The sequence below is a fragment of the Sarcophilus harrisii genome, chromosome 1 (assembly GCF_902635505.1).
Source record: "Sarcophilus harrisii chromosome 1, mSarHar1.11, whole genome shotgun sequence".
In the NCBI taxonomy this organism is placed as follows: Eukaryota; Metazoa; Chordata; class Mammalia; order Dasyuromorphia; family Dasyuridae; genus Sarcophilus; species Sarcophilus harrisii.
This window is the reverse complement of record NC_045426.1, coordinates 611,850,286-611,867,614: the sequence shown is the minus strand read 5'-3', so window position 1 is coordinate 611,867,614 and position 17,329 is coordinate 611,850,286. Positions and strand designations below refer to the sequence as shown.

Sequence of the window (17,329 nt, the reverse complement as noted above, 5' to 3'; positions counted from 1 at the left end):
AAAGGCTGCCCTGCAACTCCTTCAGATGTTTTGATCCACAGCTGTGGAGGCTCTTGGAGAATTGACCCGTCTCTTAACATAGGTCAACACTGTTTTCATTTATCTACATCACTGTCTCCTTTTTATAGATAAGGATATTTCAGCTTTCCAAATTTAAGTCTAGAAAGCAAATCTTTTCCTAGCTTCAGTTCTTTGATTTTCATATCTACTCCTACACCAAACCTTCATTGCAAAAAAAAGCAGTAAAAATTAGTCTCCAATTCAAGCTTCAAAGGAAATTTTCCCATATAAAGAAAAGGCAATTGTCGGTAATGTTAGTTTAATAACTTTATTATGTCAAGTATATGTGTATCTACATGTCCAAAATACACACTTGAAAGTTTAGTATGTGTGTTTATGTTACTCTGAGGGGCGCTCTCGGGGCCTAGTGACAATATGCCACCACAGTGGAGGCAAATGACCTTCCTTTCGGGCTGGGGGCAGAGCTTCAGTCTTAGGACCATCAGGGGGAGTTTCTTCCTTCAATTGCTGAACCTGTACAGTAAATGAGGGAAAACTATGTTAAGAACAATTAAATGAATTTGACTTTGTCTCAAAACTAATGAATACCACATCAATATGAAAAGGAGCAAGAGCATTTCACAAAACAAAAATAGGGTAATTTTGGTAATTACCCTGGGTAATAAGAATAGGTAATTACCCTATTTTTAACATTTGGAAGTAGAACTAGTCCTTCTTTAGTCCCTTATTTTTTGTTTTGGATCCATAGCAAGAATTTTATGCATTCAATTAAGTTGGGTTTTTTTAACAAGCATTTTCCCAAACAAGTAGCAGTGCTGAGATACTTGATGCCCAATAAAATTCAGACAACATAATACTAATGATAATTAGCAGCTTTTGTAAAGCATTTTAAGGTTTACAAAATAATATTTTTTAAATATTGCATAATCACTCTGGGAGGTGGATGTTATTATCTCCATTTTATAGATGAAGGCAGAAGTTGTGATTTGCCCAGGATCATCTGAGCTAAAACAAGTCTGAGGTTGCAGATGAACTCAGCTCCTCTCAACTGCCTATCTAGCACTTTATCCACTTTGCCCCCAACCTCCTAACTGAGCACTAGAAAGTAAAATGTTTGGCAAGTTTAATGTAGATGCCTAAACACCAAGTAACCATATTGTTTTTCCTTGATGTCTGGGTCTTATAGCAGACAGATGTGGTATGAATATAAAATTGTGGGAACCCCTTGGGCTCTTATTTTTAAGCACCAACATGGTTCTAGAGGACCCCAAGATTGCCACCAAGTATGAGCCTGAGCTGTGGCATCATTAAAGATCCATTTCCCATATAAGCTCTTCCAAGAGACCCAATTCATTTTGATCTTTACTGAAATTATCTCCACAAGTTTATTCCAGATAAGTTGCTCTTGTATCCCTATAGCCCAAGCCCATATTCCTAAATACAAATCATATGTAAAGACGAGGGGGCAAATGAACCAATTATTTTTCTTCCAGATTAATAAATGTTGAGGCAAATCCCACAAAACCCTATCTTCTTACACACAAATGAAATCTTGAACTCTACAACTTTTATTCACTTTTCCTAGTTCAATTAGATTTAAAATTTATTACCATCTGCCATAGATGCAAGATACACAATCAAGAGCTAGGTGGCTAGCCTAGCCCCCTTCAAATACTAGCTCTTCTCCAGAATTAGTATCTTTAATCTTCCCAAATATCTCTATGGCAAGAGCTCCAGCCAGTTCAATTCTGGTCCTTCTCCTTAATGTCTTTCCTGAAATGTAGTACCTGGCATGAAACATACCAGTCTGGGGTGTGGCACAGTAGTAGTCACCTCCCTTGTTCTAGACAATGCTTCAGTTAATGTACACTAAGAACAAAATAACTTCTAGGCTCCCTCATTCTGAGCACAGAAGCCTCTGCTTCCTTTCCTCAAGTACTCTGGCTCTTTTAAAACCATCCCCAAGCCAAATAGTTCAGCTGGGAGGCCAAATTGGAGTGGCTGGAGAGAGCAGTGAGCATGGCATTTCCAGGCCCAACTAGGATGACCACAGAAGAGTTGCTGCAGGGGTGTCACAGCAAGAAAAGATACAGCTCCTCATTCCCAGGCCAGCTCTCTGAGGAGGCAGTGCTGTCCACTGTAAGGAAAGCAGGCTCTGCAGCCTGAGACCTTGGTGTGTTACATCCTGGCTGTGATTCCTGCTATTTGATGATGGGGAGGTACCATTTCCCCTCCTGGGTGCTTCAATTTCCTTCTCTAAGAAAGTGAACTAGGGGCAGCAACTATTGCCTCTCCATATTCATGATGCTATGTTTTACAGGTCCCCCCAGGTTAAGACAACTTATTGGGTATATGCAAATAAGATTAAAGAATCTGTGTGAACCTGGCACTACCTTTAATGTGCTTATTGACTTCACAAAGTTAAATGGGGAACAAGGCTGGTTTGTAGTTAGCAGTCCTGATTTCAAATCCTGCCTGGAGTCCCATCTTTCTACCTGTGCAATCCCAGGCAAGCCTTTCAACCAATCTCTTGAAAGTCTTAGGTGCATCATACACAAAATAAGACAATAAACTAGATGGCTTATATACAATCATTGATTATATGCAATTAATTTACTGCATAAAAGGAAGTAAACTTTGGTCCTTTCCAGTCTTTAATCTATGCTCTTATGTTTACCCCAAGACCTCTGGGTAGTAGTGTCTATTTTAACTGTTTCCTGAGTGCCCTTGCACTTGACTCCTGCAAGTCACATAGGAGACATACATCTCCTTCCCTAGGAGACATGACCACTCACCTCGCGTTCCCAACTCTCCAAACGCAGTTTCTTCCATTTCTCCCTCTTGGCAAAGTAATCTGGGTACATGGCCTTCTCAGAGGGGTGCCAGTAGTCTAAGCACCACTCGGGGACCTGTCAGAAAGATAGCTGTCACAAGTTCTGAAACCCGACAATGAATAATGAAGGCAAGGGTGAGTGCAGAGGCAGGGGTGACCTCCCTGGAGACTTCTGAGAAAAAGTGAGGTGTGTGGCCACTGTCAGTAGATTATAGCATAAACTCCTTTTAGATAGGGGTTGGACTAGAAAGCTACCAAGGTCCCTTCCAAATTTAAACTCCATGATTCTGTGACACAGGAGCTAGGAAGCTATTAAGTATTTCTTATAATTAACTTAGCATCATGGGTAAAATTACATCCATAGATGCAAAGGTGAAACAATATCACAGACATATGAGAATGTCCAAGTGTACGGTTATTAGGTGCAAGAGCTAGAAAATAGCTTTAAGTCAAATAGAATAAATATCATTTCATCTCCTACCTTTTATTTTCCAAAACACTTATATTTGGGTAATAAAACTTTATAAATGCTAATAATTTCCTTTGCTACTAGTAACTCTAGATATATAAAAACTTCAAGAGTTTGGCTCTTGTATATTATCTTTTCTAATATCAATCCAAATTTTACAATAAAGTACAAACTCCTTCAAAGAAAAAAATTCAGACTTCCTCTCTGATATGAAGGAGGAAAAAGTTTTATCCAAATTTTTCAGATGACGAGGGTGCTGCACTCTTTTCTGATGTGGAAGAGAGAATTATTCTTCTTTTCCAGATGAGGAGGAAATGAGAAGAATTAAATTTTTCAAAGAAAATACATCTATAAAACAAATGTTTCCTCATTCTGACATCTGATTAGGAAGTACAGAGGGAAGACTTATGTCAGAGGTTCTGACTTACCTTGTAACACTCATATCTTTCAAAGGAAGTACCACCAGGAGAATCAGGGAAAATATATGGTTGAGGATGCTGACAAGCCCAAAATTCTTGCTCACCCTCCATAAGCAGTTTGGTGGCCTTTACCATATCGTTTTCATTTTTATGATTTTCAAACCGAGCTCTCAGTAAACAAGCTTTGAATCGATATTCATCCCTGCAAAGTATAAAGATTAACATCTATAAAAATATATTTCTTCAATTGGTTGCTAAAGTCTTTAAGATATATACATTTCCACAAACCCTTTAAATACTGGCACAAGTCCTATGACATCCCATCCTAACAAAGTAGCTGACCTGGCAGCCAGAACACAGCACCAGTTATTTGTCACAAAGAAGGAAACTGGGGAAAAATTTTTTTGAACAAGTTACTCTGAAAAAATATTTAAGATCTGAAAATTAGCTGGAATTGTTTCAAATATAAAAAAACAAAAGCTATTCCCTAATAAATGGTTAAAGGATGTGAACTGGCAGTTCTCAAAAGAAGAAATCCAAGCTATCAACAGACATGAAAAAGTACTCCAAATCACTGAGAAAAATGCAAATTGAAATAATGCCCAGGTTCTAAATATACCTATCAGCCTGGCAAAGATTACCAAGGAAAAGACAACCGTTAGAGTGGCTGTGAGAAAATAAGGCACTAATCCAAAATGTTTGTGGTGGCTAGAAACTGGAAAATGAATGGATGCCCATCAATTGGAGAATGGTTGGGTAAATTGTTGTATATGGATGTTATGGAATATTATTATTCTGTAAGAAATGACCAGCAGGACGAATACAGAGAAGCTTGGAGAGACTTACATAAACTGATGCTGAGTGAAATGAGCAGAACCAAAAGATCATTATACACCTAAACAATGATACTGTATGAGGATGTATTCTGATGGAAGTGGATTTCTTCGACAAAGATCTAACTCAGTTTCAATTGATCAAGGATGGACAGAAGCAGCTACACCCAAAGAAAAAACACTGGGAAATGAACGGAAACTGTTTGCATTTTTGTTTTTCTTCCCGGGTTATTTTTACCTTCTGAATCCAATTCTCCCTGTGCAACAAGAGAACTGTTTGGATCTGCACACATATATTGTATCTAGGATATACTAGGACATATTTAACATGTATAGGACTGCTTGCCATCTAGGGGAGGGGGTGAGGGAGAGAGGGGAAAAATCGGAACAGAAGTGAGTGCAAGGGACAATGTTGTAAAAAATTACCCAGGCATGGGTTCTGGCAATAAAAAGTTATTATAATAAAAAAGAAAGAAAGAAAGAAAGAAAAAAAATAAGGCACTGATGATAGAAATGTACCACTACTATGTCTACATACATGTATGTACATACATACAAAGGTCAGGAGAGGAAAGATGTGTATTATCAAAGTATTTAAAACGGGTCTTTTTGTTACAGCCCCTAAATTGGGCAATGGCTAAATTGTTACATAAATATAACAGAACCTGACTGAAAACTAAGAAATGACAAAAGAGTTACGAGTTTCAGAGAAACACGGAAAGGCTTTTATCAATCTCTGCAGTGGAACAAGAATCTTATCTCTCGTCACAAGGTAATGAAAACCAACTTTGAAAGCCCTAAGAAGTGCTACCAACGCAAAGCCCAGTCTGGAATGCAGAGGGGTGACCGATTATAGTGAAGCACAAGCTGGGCGAGGCTTGATGACCCTTGGGGGGATCTCAGTGTGAATGGGGGAGGAGGGAAGTAAGGCACCCGAAGTCGGGAACTCTTCTCTCTGGATGCCCCTCCGTTAGCTACTTCCCCAAACCCGGCTGTCTTGGGCGGCCCGTTCCCCGGGTCCCATTTCGGGCCAGTGGTACAGGGCGGAGGTTGCGAACTTGGAGCAGCACTGGGGAAGCCTCGGGACCGCTTTTCAGAATGTTACTTTAAAATACGAAATAACGCGCGCAGAACTAGAAAGGAAGCCGCAGATTTAGGGAAACAAAGCCGAGGCCGTCCCCCCGTCTAGGCTCACAGACAGCCTGGGAGCGCCCACCGACGTTGGGCGCCGCGGGTCAAGAACTCGCCGCAGAGGCCGGGCTACCGCGGGCGGGGGGGCGGAAAGGGTGACTGGGGGGGAGAAGAAAAGCCGAGGAGGGGATGGGAGGCGGGCGGCGGTCAGGCAGGCAGGCAACAAGCCGGCTCTGGGTCACAGAGGGCTGAGCCTCCCTACGCTGGGTCCTCTCGGGCAGGTCACGGGGGGGCAGTGGGCCTGACCCCGAGGCTGCTGGCGGCCGCTTTTCCGCCCTCTCCCCGCGCGGCCCTCACCTGTGGATTATCCAGGACTCGAGGTGGCGAAGCGCCCGCTTGTAGAGCCGCAGCACCTTTTGACGGTGGGTCAGAAAGGCGCCCGGGGCGCACAACGCCATGTCGCCCCGCTTCACCTTCAGCCCAATCGCCGGCCGCGGGGTTTTTCGGGAAACCGGAAATCACCGCCCCCTGACTCCGGTCTTCATTGCTCGCCTCCCCTTAACCCCCTAGTCCCCTGTCCCGGCCACTTCCGCTTCCGCCTAGGCAGAACTGAAGTTACCACCATGACTCGCTTCCCGTTCATCGGTAAGAGGGGTCCCTTTGCCCTCTTCGGGCCGGCCAATGGCTCTGCGCGCCACTGTTCGAACTCATATCTCCGGCCTCCGTTCACAAGGAACGCTCGCTTCTCCCCGTTCTCTTGTGCAGGCGGGGCGTGGGGGGGTGGGGCGGAGCAAGGGAGGATGGAGGGGCGGGGCTGAACTCTGAACTCTTGACCCAAGGTCATCCCGGTTTCTAAAACTACCTGCCTACTGTTCTTGCCGAGTCGTTTTAGTCTTGTCCGGTTCTCCGTGACCTCATTTACTGAGTAGTGTGCCCTTTCCTTCTCCTGCTCGTTTGGCAAAGGAGGAAACTGAGGCAAGCAATTTAGTGCCTTGTCCGCTGCCAGCGCTCCCTAGCTCCCGCCCCTTGTTGCTGTGGTGACTGTCTTGTGTGTACTTGGCGGGGCTAGTTGTCTGCATTAGACTGAGAGCTTCCAGAGGGTGGGGACTGCTTCTTTCCCCCTTTTCGGTCCCCCAGCACTCAGTAGACATTCATTAGGTGCCTGTTAACTGCTCGCCTTCCCCTGTGTCCCGGAACTCGGGAGCTGCCGCAGCGGAGAGCTAAAAGTGGGATAGGGAGAGCGAGACAAGTTCTGCGCGTGCGCGAAGGAAGCCCCCGGCGCCCCCACCTGCGGTTTTCCGGGGACTTAAGATCGCGCGAGACTCCGGTGAGCCTCGAGGAGATGGAAGAGAACTTAATTAAAGGGACCTCTGCTGCGTGCTGCATTTTATGATAAGTCATTAGCCAATAAAATGCTCTGGGAAGCGCTGGGAAGAAAGCCAAAAACTAGAGTTTACATCTGCTAAGTCCTAGGTGCTCGGGGTATGTACAGACAGCCTCAAAACGGACAAGCAAATACAGGCTTGATAAAAATTCTCTAGTATTTCTAGAAGAGATGAAGTAAAAGGTTTTTTTTTTTTTTTTTTTAAAGTGAAAACAATGTTTTCTCTCAAATGAGAGCTGTAGGAGAATTAAAAAGGGAATTAATAGCTTTCAATAGCAGGCACAAAGTCTTGCCCAAGAAACAAGCTCCCTGAAAATTAGGTTGGACCAAATAGAAGTCAGTGACTTCATGAAACAACCAAAAAATATTAAACCAAAGTTTAAAAAAAAGCCAAAACCTGAAGAAAAAAAGAAAAGAAAAGAAAATGCAAGGTACTTCATAGCGAAAACAACTGACTTGGAAAAACAGATTGAGGAGGGAAAAAAATTTAATAATCATTAAGCTATCTGAAGGTCAAGACTAAAAGAGCCTTAGATGTATTTCAAAAAATCTTTAGAGAAAACTACTCAGATCTCTTAACAGTTGGACAAAGTGGAAATAGAATCCATCAGCCACTTATTGAAAAAAACAAATAAAAAAAAACCCCAACCCTATGTTAAAACTCAGAAACATTACAGCCAAAATTCAGATCCAGGTCAAAGAAAATAAAAAATACTCCAAGCAGCAGCAGCAGCTTCCCTCCCTCCCCCACCTCCTCACCCCCCCCCCCCCCCAAAAAAAAAGGCAAGTAGGAAATCACTTAGGACTGCAAATTATTCAGCAGTTACCACTGTAAGAGATAGAACAAAGAGTTTGGAATAAAATATTTCAAAAAAACAAAGGATACTAACAGCCAAGAATAAATTACCCAGCAAAACTAAGTGTGATAGCAGAAGGGGAAAAAAAGATTCTTACTGAAATAGAAGATTTTTCAAACATTTTTGGAGAAAAGTCCAGAGCTGTGTAGAAAATTTGAAATTCAAACAGGAGTTAAGAGAAGCATAAAAAGGTAAGTTTATTGATAAAAGGGACTCAAAAAAGATAAATTCTTTACATTCAAATATGGGGTGATGATAGCCATCAGAGCTCATAGAGGGAGTCTAACTACATAAGACCTAGGAATTGTTCTGATACAATTTGATGGTCTTAAGAGAATAGGAACAAGGGAAGAATAATGCATTGAGGGTGCAAGGAAGGAGAAAAGAAGTTAGGAAAAAGTATGTGACATAATCAGGGTTTGTATAGACATTCAAACAGATAAGAGTTTAAGGAGGGAGTAGCTGACACTTGAACCTCTCATTTGATGTGGTCAAAAGAGAAGATTACACACAGAGTTAGGTACATAAAAACATTTCACATAGCAGGAAAATAGAAGACAGAAGGTAGAATTAGAAGGACAGTAAATCCAGGGAGGAATTGTCCTAAGAAATACAAACTCAAAGGATATACAAATGTATTTCTTTTTGATATGTCAAAGAATATGAATCTGAGGAGAATAACTAGGAGAATGTGATGAGATATCATTTGTGTGATCAAAAATGATGAAGGGGATGGTTTCAGAGAAACCTGGGGAGACTGATATGAACTGATGCAGAGTAAAGTAAACAGAACTAGGAAAAACAATTTATTTAAAAATAAAAATATGGTAGAGACAAAACTTTGAAAGAATTAGGAACTGTGATTAGTATAATAGCCAACCATGACTCCAGAGGATTAATGATGAAACTTATTACCAGAGAAAAATGATTATTTCTTTCTTATATTAATAACCAGTTGTTAACTTAGTACTAAGGCTTTCTTTATTCAGAAATCTGCCCCCGTAAATTATTTAGTCAGCCACTGAAGAACATTACTGATAGATGATATTGCCCAAATTCTTGGGGTAGGTACTTTTCAATCTTGGATGAGACTCCACCCAACCAGGAAATAAGCCCTTGGCTATCCTTGGAAACTCCATTAGAATTTAGGGTGATCAGGCTTATGAAAGGGAAAACCAACCAGTAAGGTTTGATATATTCTTTTGTCCAGATTGCTAGGAGTGGCTAAGCTTCATGATTAACTAGTTCGTGTTCTCTAAAGGAGGAACTGAAGACTTTTTGCCCACTTTTTCATTAATGTGGCCAGCCCCTCATTGATTATAAAAGCTGATTTCTACCCTCAGGGGTATGTCATTTTCCTTGGCTTTTGGAAGGGGCAGCTCACCTCAACCTGTTAATTATTTGTTAGCAATAATTAATAAAATTAGTAAGTTACTCAGATTCTCTCAAAAATTTTTATTTGTCACATATCTACCTCCTAAAATAGAGATGAAGTGCTCAGTGCAGAATGAATCATCCGTTTGAGGAGACATGGCCATTGTAGAAATTTGTTTTGTTTGACTATTAATGTTTGTAGTAGAAGTTTTGTTTTTCTCTCTCAATTAAGGGTTAGGGTGGGATGAAAAGATATAGTTCAAACAATATTTTTTTTCACAAAATAATTTCAAGAAAATTTGAACTCTTTCAGATCATAGTTATCAAAACTGACAAATCTGTTTTTATGTACAAAAGGAAGAAAAGTTTTGTAAAGTTTTTGCTATGATATTTAAGCTTTAGAAATACATTTTACCAGTTACTTTTCATTGTCTTTTCTTTGTTAGTGCAGGGTCATAAAATAGGAATCTTAAAGGTAAACAGTAAAAATCGAAACATTTTTGAAATGCAAGAATTGCCTGACAAATCTGAGATACTTACAGATTCTTGATTGAGCCAGACTTTTTGAATCCTAAATTCCAGGCTGGAATATATTCTGATACTTTACATTTTGATTTTATTTTAATCTCTCTTGTTGTTTCATGGAGTTGTTGGCTTTTACTTGGTCCATTAGAATTTTCCCGAGAATTTGTAGCTTGTGCAAGGTTTTGTACCTCTGGTGATGCCAAGCAGTTAACTCCCTTTCTAAATCTTTCTCTTGTCATTTCATTTTACAATTTTTTCATCTCATTTCACTTACAAAACCATTTAAACTTTGTTTTTAACTCTTGTTTCATTTCTTTCAGGAATTCTAATTGAATTTGTGCCTAAGCTGTGTTTTTCTTTGAGGATTTGCTTCTAGATGTTTTGGAGTCATAATCTTCTGAATTTTGTGTCTTGAGTGTTCCTGTCACCATAATTGTTTTTTTATTTTGGAATTCTTTTTTAAACTTACTCATTCTTTTACCCTAACATCCGAGTTTATATTTTATGTTAGGGGACTCCATATGTATAATGGATATTATGTTTTTACTTTTTCAGTGTGAGAGAGGTGGAAAGGAGAGAAAGAATTCAGAATGGAAAATAAAATTTAAAAAAATTTAAAACAAACTTTATGTTAAGGTCAAGCACTGGATATTTCTTGAGGGAATGTCTGGGCTGGTCCTTTACAATTTTCCTGGTATATTGAATGTTGTGTTAGTCTGTGCTCTCAGAGGCAGCTCAAAGTAGTTAGAAAAGTTTGATCCTGTCCTCTCTGATACTGCCTTTAGTATTTCCTATGATGGGGGTTTTGGTCTGAATGACATACGTATTCACTGGCTCAATTTAGAATACCAGTAGGCATCTATCAGTAGATTCAATGACTGTCAGCCTCCTAGGAAAGGCCTGCTAGTTCAGAGTTTTATGTCTCTCTTTGGTCTGGAATTTATGACTTGGTCATATTCTTTTGTAGGCTTCAGACTGGGCTAAAAAGCAGAATTGAGCTGCTACTCTGCTCCAAGGTTCAAGCCACATACTGCTTGATTCATACTGCTTGTTTCCATACTTGCTTATTGATTTGTATAAGCCTTGGACTTGTGATTCCTACCTACTCCATTTCTAAGCATAGGTTATTTCCTCAGTTGGCCCTGTATCCATGACCCAGAACCCAATGAGTGACAGAATAACTGGATGCTACCTGTTCCTGCACTCTATACAAATTTAGAGTCCTCCACATTGACTCTAGGACCCCTTCTTCCCCTCAAGCACAGGCTCCCCTTGAACTAGAATGCTTCTGGACATTCTAGTGTGTTTCTGGACAAATCATCCCTGTTATCCTCAGACTTACTTATTTCTCTTACGCTGATCTGGGCTGAGGAAAAAAACAAAATTATTTACTGTAATTTCAGGATTCAGCGTGGTTTTCTAGATTTTCTAGATCTATTTGGAGGGAAGAGGTGCTTGCTGTATCCATACCTGCTATTTTGCCATCTTGATTTCCCAGATCAGAATCTGCCCAGAATGGCCTGATCAGCAGGGTCCTGCTTGATGAATTTAGTTCATTTCAGCAAGCATTTATTAAATATTCATATGCTTAATATGGATAACACACTGTGCTTTGCCAACATGACTATAGCTACCATAGTTTCTGACTTTAAAGAGCACATATTTCATTGCAGGACAATGTTAAGTAAAAACAAGATGATAGAAAAGAGAATACTTACCTCAAGCGAGATCAGTAAAGTTTTCCTATAGTAGATAGCACCTGAATCTTGAAGAAAGCTTGAGATTCAAAATGGTAGAAGTGAAGACAGATTGGAGTTGTTAAGTACTAGGGAACAAACTGTAAAACAAAGAGAGGCAAGGCAGTACTGAGGGGGGGGAGGGGGGGAAGCGGGCTAGAAAGAAGTAGAGACTGAAGAGAAATCTGCAAAGGCAGATTGAGGCTAAAGTTTACAAAACTTTAAATGACAAGCTAAGATGTTTGTATGTCTTCCTAGAGGCAATAAGAAACAAAGATTTTCAAACAGAAGCTATATAATCAAGGAAAAGGAAGGATGTACTTTAGGAACATAATTATGGTAGACTGGGACAAGAGATGAGATCTACAGGGATGCTCCTGCAGTAGTCGTTAGTGTTTCTAGGAGCACAGCATGAGATTTCAGGAACTCTTCTGTATCAGATTGATTTAGTACCAAGAAATATAGTCTCATCCCCAGGCCAGGATGCATGCTGGTTTTTTCCCTGGAAAACATTCAGAAATTTATCTGGAGGTGTTTTTTGTTTTTGTTTTGTTTTCTTATTGTTCTTTGTCTTTTGGGGGGGAGGAGGAGGCAATTGGGGTTAAGTGACTTGCTCAGGGTCACACAGCTAGGAAGTGTGATATGCCTGAGGCCAGATTTGGACTCAGGTCCTCCCGACTTCAGGACTGGTGCTCTAACTACTGCGCCCCCTAGCTGCCCCGTCCTTTGTTCTTGAAGAGGACCAATGACATTACAAGGAAACTGGATTTAAATGAAGCACCACCATTGCATAGTCTGGTCAGCCACACTTTTCCAGAATCATTTGACAGTTTGAACATGTCATCCATCTCATCAAGATGCTTTTCTGGTGCTTTTGCCATCTTGATTCTTCATGATTTCTCTTCTTGATCTAAGGAGCAGTTCTGTGGTACTGGGAATAAAATATTTGGCCTGAGATCAGTCTGAATATTTGTTAAGCCCCTACTCTTTGTCAGGCACTGTACTCAGTGCTGAAGATACAAAGAAAAGCAACCAACCATCCTTGCAACCTGAGAATCTTGCGGTCTAATGGGAGAGACAGCATACAGAAATGTATAAATAAACTATATACAAAATAAATTGGAAATAAAAGAAAGAAGTCACTAGGATTAAGAGCAGTTGGAAAAGGATTCCATTTGCAGGTGGGATTTTAATTGGATCTTTAAAAAAAAAAAAACCCAGGGAATTTGACAGGTGGAAATGAGGGGGAGCAGTTAGTACATGAAAATTAACCTATATTAAAAATGCTTTTCTCTTTTTAATACTATGCTATTCCTGTTGTGCTTAGTGAAATAACAGCTGGGGGGGGGGGGGGCAGCTAGGTGGCCCAGTAGCTAGAGCACCAGCCCTGGTCAAAGAGAACTTGAGTTCAAATCTGGCCTCAGACATGTCATGGCTGTGTGACCCTGGGCAAGTCACTTAATCCTAATTGCCTCAGCCAAAAAAATAAAAAAGAAAGAATAGAAATAATAGCTAGATGGTACAGTGAACAGAACTGTGGACCTCAATTCAGGAAGACTGGAGTTCCAATGTGCATTAATTGAATTACTGCAAGTCCTCAGGCATATTGCTTTCCCTCTTGCCTCAGTTTTTTCAACCATGATATGAAACTGGGCTTAGCTCATTGTCTGGCATATAGCAGACATTATATCTATATTTTCAAAACTAATGTTCATCAGGTGTTCATCAAGTATACTCTATAACTTTTGAGACTTTCTTTAGAAAGTAACCATTTAATATTCAACATGCTTTTCTTTTTGGTAGATCAGTTTAGACCTTTGTATGCTCCCTTTTGGCCATGTAGATAAATTTGACTCCACAAATAATTATTTAGTGCCTGTTATTTAAAGACATTTTACCTTAGGAGAATATAAAGAAGACATAGCTCCTTTCCTAAAGGTTCTTACAGATTAGTAAGAAGAATAAAACAAGCACAAATAAGTTAGAATGGGATTAGTGCCATCAGTGAAATATAAAGTATTCTATGAATTCAGATTAAGGACGACAGAATACATTGAAGGACCTGGGAAGGTCTTAAGGAGAAGTTAGTTGGCTCTTGAAAGAGATAGCAAGGATATCAGTGAGGCAGACTGGATGAGATTGACTTTACTAGAAAGAGGAGCAACATGAACCAATTAAAGAATCCAAAGAATAAATAATCATTGTTGAATATAAATTATATTCAGTTAACAATGGAAAAAGAGCCTTAAAACTCATATAATAAAGGACCTCAAATGCCTCTTTGAGAAGTCTGAACTTTATTCAGTAAATGGAAATGAGTCATTAAAGGTTTTTCTGCAAACTAGTGATGTAATCCAAGGTTGAACTTTAAAATTAATGGGAAATGGTGAAAATTGACTTGGGGGCAGGGAAGAAATGGAATAGGAAGAGGTAATTGACTGTTCCAGACTAATTGTAATGAATGAACTAAGATGGAAGTGGAAATGGAACAGATCTGATAGATATAGAATTCACAGAATTTAAGCAATTGCTTGGATATAGGGAGCAAGGAAGAAGTTTTCCAGATTGGGCAACATTTTTTTTCTGTACCTTTATGCATTGTTAACCAAAAACAAAATCACAAGTTCATGAGACATTGTGTTGCAACAAGACTTATTACAGGAAAACTGAACATGTATTTGGAACTCTAAACAAGTACAAAGATTGACAGTTCAAACAGAAATTCAAATAATTGTTTAATTGTAACAGAGAGAGGAGAACAAATAGAAATCTCCATCTAAATAGGAGAGGCAGGGAAGGAGAAATATCAATAATCAAGATGGCAAAAGCCAAATTCTTTTCCCTTAGGAATTGCTAAACTATGAAGATAAGATGGTCTCTTTATCTACAAAGGTCCAAGCTGCCCACAGCATTTTCTCAATAAACAGTACAGACCGACTGGTGCCTATCTTAACTCCTAAAGACACACTCAGAATCCAACTTGAGTACCAACAACAACGTGTATCAGTTCAGAGTGGGGACAAGGCTCTGTCGTCAGCATACTCTGGGTACAGTGTTTCTTGAAAATATGGCAACTTGGGCAGATTACAGTTAATATTGAAGAGATTGACTACCCTGAAGGCGAGGCAACAGAGATGCCCTAGTGGAAGAAATACATGTCAGGATTGGGGTGAGAAATCTTCAAATGGATAAAAAAGAGAGGGGGGACTGAATGGGTGACATTTTCTTAAGAAGTCTTTGAGACTAGGTCTAAGTCATATGATCCCTATTCCCAGAAGTCTGTAGAGTGGGAGGATCAGGTCTTGGGTCCAGGCTGCTGGAAGCTACATGATCTTAAAGCCTAGAAGAATCTAAAGGTCAGACCCTAAGACAGTGACAGGAAGTTGCAGGAAGTGATGTCACCCACAAGAAGCAGACACCCCTAGGGACCATTGGTCAATGATGATTACTTCCTTTTAGTTTATCCAATGAAAAGGCTTCGGTCTTTTGCTATTTAACGGGTTGTTTTGCTTCTGGCTTATCAGGTCAACGAGCACATGTTGGGAGCTGAGATGTCTCCCAGGTGTGCCTGGGCCTCTCCTTGCAGGATTAAATAAATGCTTTCTCTTTGTACCTGGGGGGAGGGAGAAAGAAGAAAATATGGGAACTCAAAAGGACAAATTCAATAGTATTGTCATAAGATTCATATGTCTAATCCCAGGCCAAATCATCACTCTCCTATACAGCATAATCAGTAATCACGGGACAGAATAAGAACCATTGACTGGAAATTAAAGAGTCATATTTCAGCTCTAAATAATTCAGTTCAGAAACTATTAAATCCTTATTCTGTATACAATAAGAAGCTTATACTTAAGTAAGGAGATATCAGAAAGAACTCTTAGTTGTGCTTGAATTCAGGTCACCTGGGCTAGCACAGGGCCTCTTAAACTTTTACCCACTTTCATCTGAGAAATTTTTATGTAATCTCATCTCAAATCTGAACCGAGGTGTTTCAGGCAGCATTTGTGCATGTGCAGTGCAAGCTGCTTATGTTGTCTATTCAGAGCAAGTGCTGCCAGAAACACTTCTCATGCATTACATGTTTGGTTTTGAATTAATTTTGGATTGTTAGGTTCAAAAATCTTTTACTGTTGTCAAATTTTTTGCATTCAGTCACACAACTCCATTTGGGGTCCCGACCGATAGTTTAAGAAGCTTTGGTTTCTTAGATGACATAAAATTCTACCTACTGAAAGACCAGGTTGAAAGGTCATCAAAAATGAGAGTAGTGTGACCTACGAGTTACCCTGCTCTTCTGGAAAAGTAAGGGCACAAACCTTGACAATGATTCTTGAGGAAATTCATTGCAAATATTGAAAAAAAAATGTTTTCACCAAACAGGGCAGTAGAACCAGGATGCTTGTACATTTAATTTCAAAGTCCTGAATGTACTTATAAGGAAAGAGGGACTAGATTAGACATGTGATTTCACTAGGAACACATACCCTTCACTAATGAGAGGACTAAGGGAATAGATTTTTTTTTCTCTTGCCTCCTCAGAGGTAAAGCCATTTCTCCTTCCTAACATATAGGGATTAGGGCCTGGATCTCTGATTTCATTATTATGAGAAACTCCCTCTACCAACACAGATTATCACCTCCTCTGCATCTTAAAGTTTTATAAATGTTGCCAAGAGCTGGGGTCTGCAGGTGGTGACCTGTGCCACCTATTTCTGTACAGTCTGGGAACTAAGAATATTTTTTTACATTTTAAAATAAAATTTTCCCCTAGGAGGAAACTGAAAGCAATGAGGAGGCTAAGCCTGGACAGTGATTAATTGGCAGAATAATTAATTGGGGTATAGCATCTGCCTGAACAAAGGGAGCGAAGGGATAGGTCAAACATTTATTGGGTGAGTACAACATTTATGTGGGCATAGAGAATAACAGAACCTAGTCTAATGCTGTAAAGATTGGGGGTTTAAGGGCAGCTAAATGGCACAGTGATAGAGTACCGGCCCTGAAGTCAGGAAGACCCGAGTTCAAATCTAGCCTCAGACACTTGATATACTTCTTAGCTGTGTGACTCTGGGCAAGTCACTTAACCCCAATTGCCTGAGCAAAAAAAAAAAAAAAGATTGCGAGTTTAGGAAAAATGGGTTCATATAGTTTTATAACAAAGGGAGGCAGGAGAGTAAAAAAAATACAGATATTAAGAACCAAGATGTTTGTGCAACCTCCATTTGAAGCTAGTATGAACCAGTTTGAGTTGGGCTTGTGATTGCCAGCACAGCAGAGGTGTTTCAGGTTCACCCAGTGAACTCTGCAAAGGATCACTGGTATATCAAACTCAAGCAACACTTATTTCCTCTCCAGATTGATTGTTTTTGATTCCCAGGTTATTTCAGGCACTCCTGGATAATAAGAGAGCTCAAGCAAATCAAGGTGATTGGCAAACTCACATTCCATTCCATTCCTACAATATATAGTAATGGTTAGACAAAGAAACTAGCAGTGAGGTATTGCTGTGACAGTGAGGGGTAACAGCAACAAAAAATAAGTTTGATTCATAGCAGGGCTTCATGACCAGAAAGTGGTTCTTGCTGGTACTTGTCTGAGCTCAGGGACCTCCTGAGGCTAATGTGAAACAGTTCTGTGATTTTGCCGCAGCAAAGTTCATCCAAAAGATGAGTGCAAAGGATTGTTGTAATGTCAAGCTCAGGGCAAAGCTTACTGGGCATTGGCTTCTAGTAGTAGGGGTAGCT

At 40.0% G+C, this 17,329-nt stretch overlaps 2 protein-coding genes across 3 annotated transcripts in view; one reads left to right on the top strand and one right to left on the bottom strand.

The window, feature by feature from the left end:
* Positions 1-309: 309 nt before the first annotated feature.
* On the bottom strand, positions 310-6,287 carry NDUFB9 (NADH:ubiquinone oxidoreductase subunit B9). Its single transcript, XM_031947174.1, has 4 exons — positions 6,064-6,287; positions 3,752-3,944; positions 2,817-2,930; positions 310-534 (listed from the first exon to the last, which is right to left on the bottom strand). Exons 1-4 carry the CDS (start codon positions 6,162-6,164, stop codon positions 400-402), a joined length of 543 nt encoding a protein of 180 aa, XP_031803034.1. The 5' UTR covers positions 6,165-6,287; the 3' UTR covers positions 310-399.
* The window catches only part of TATDN1 (TatD DNase domain containing 1), a 47,835-nt gene continuing 36,761 nt past the window's right edge, over positions 6,256-17,329 (top strand). Inside the window, exons 1-2 of one of the 2 annotated variants that reach the window (XM_031947172.1) lie at positions 6,265-6,351; positions 14,430-14,751. Coding sequence is in view for 1 of the 2 variants with exons in the window: in XM_003760371.4 (XP_003760419.2) it covers positions 6,330-6,351 (22 nt within the window). In the remaining variant the exon portion in view is untranslated. Of the gene's footprint in view, positions 6,352-14,429; positions 14,752-17,329 lie in introns of both variants that reach the window. The other variant, XM_003760371.4, reaches the window with a different exon arrangement.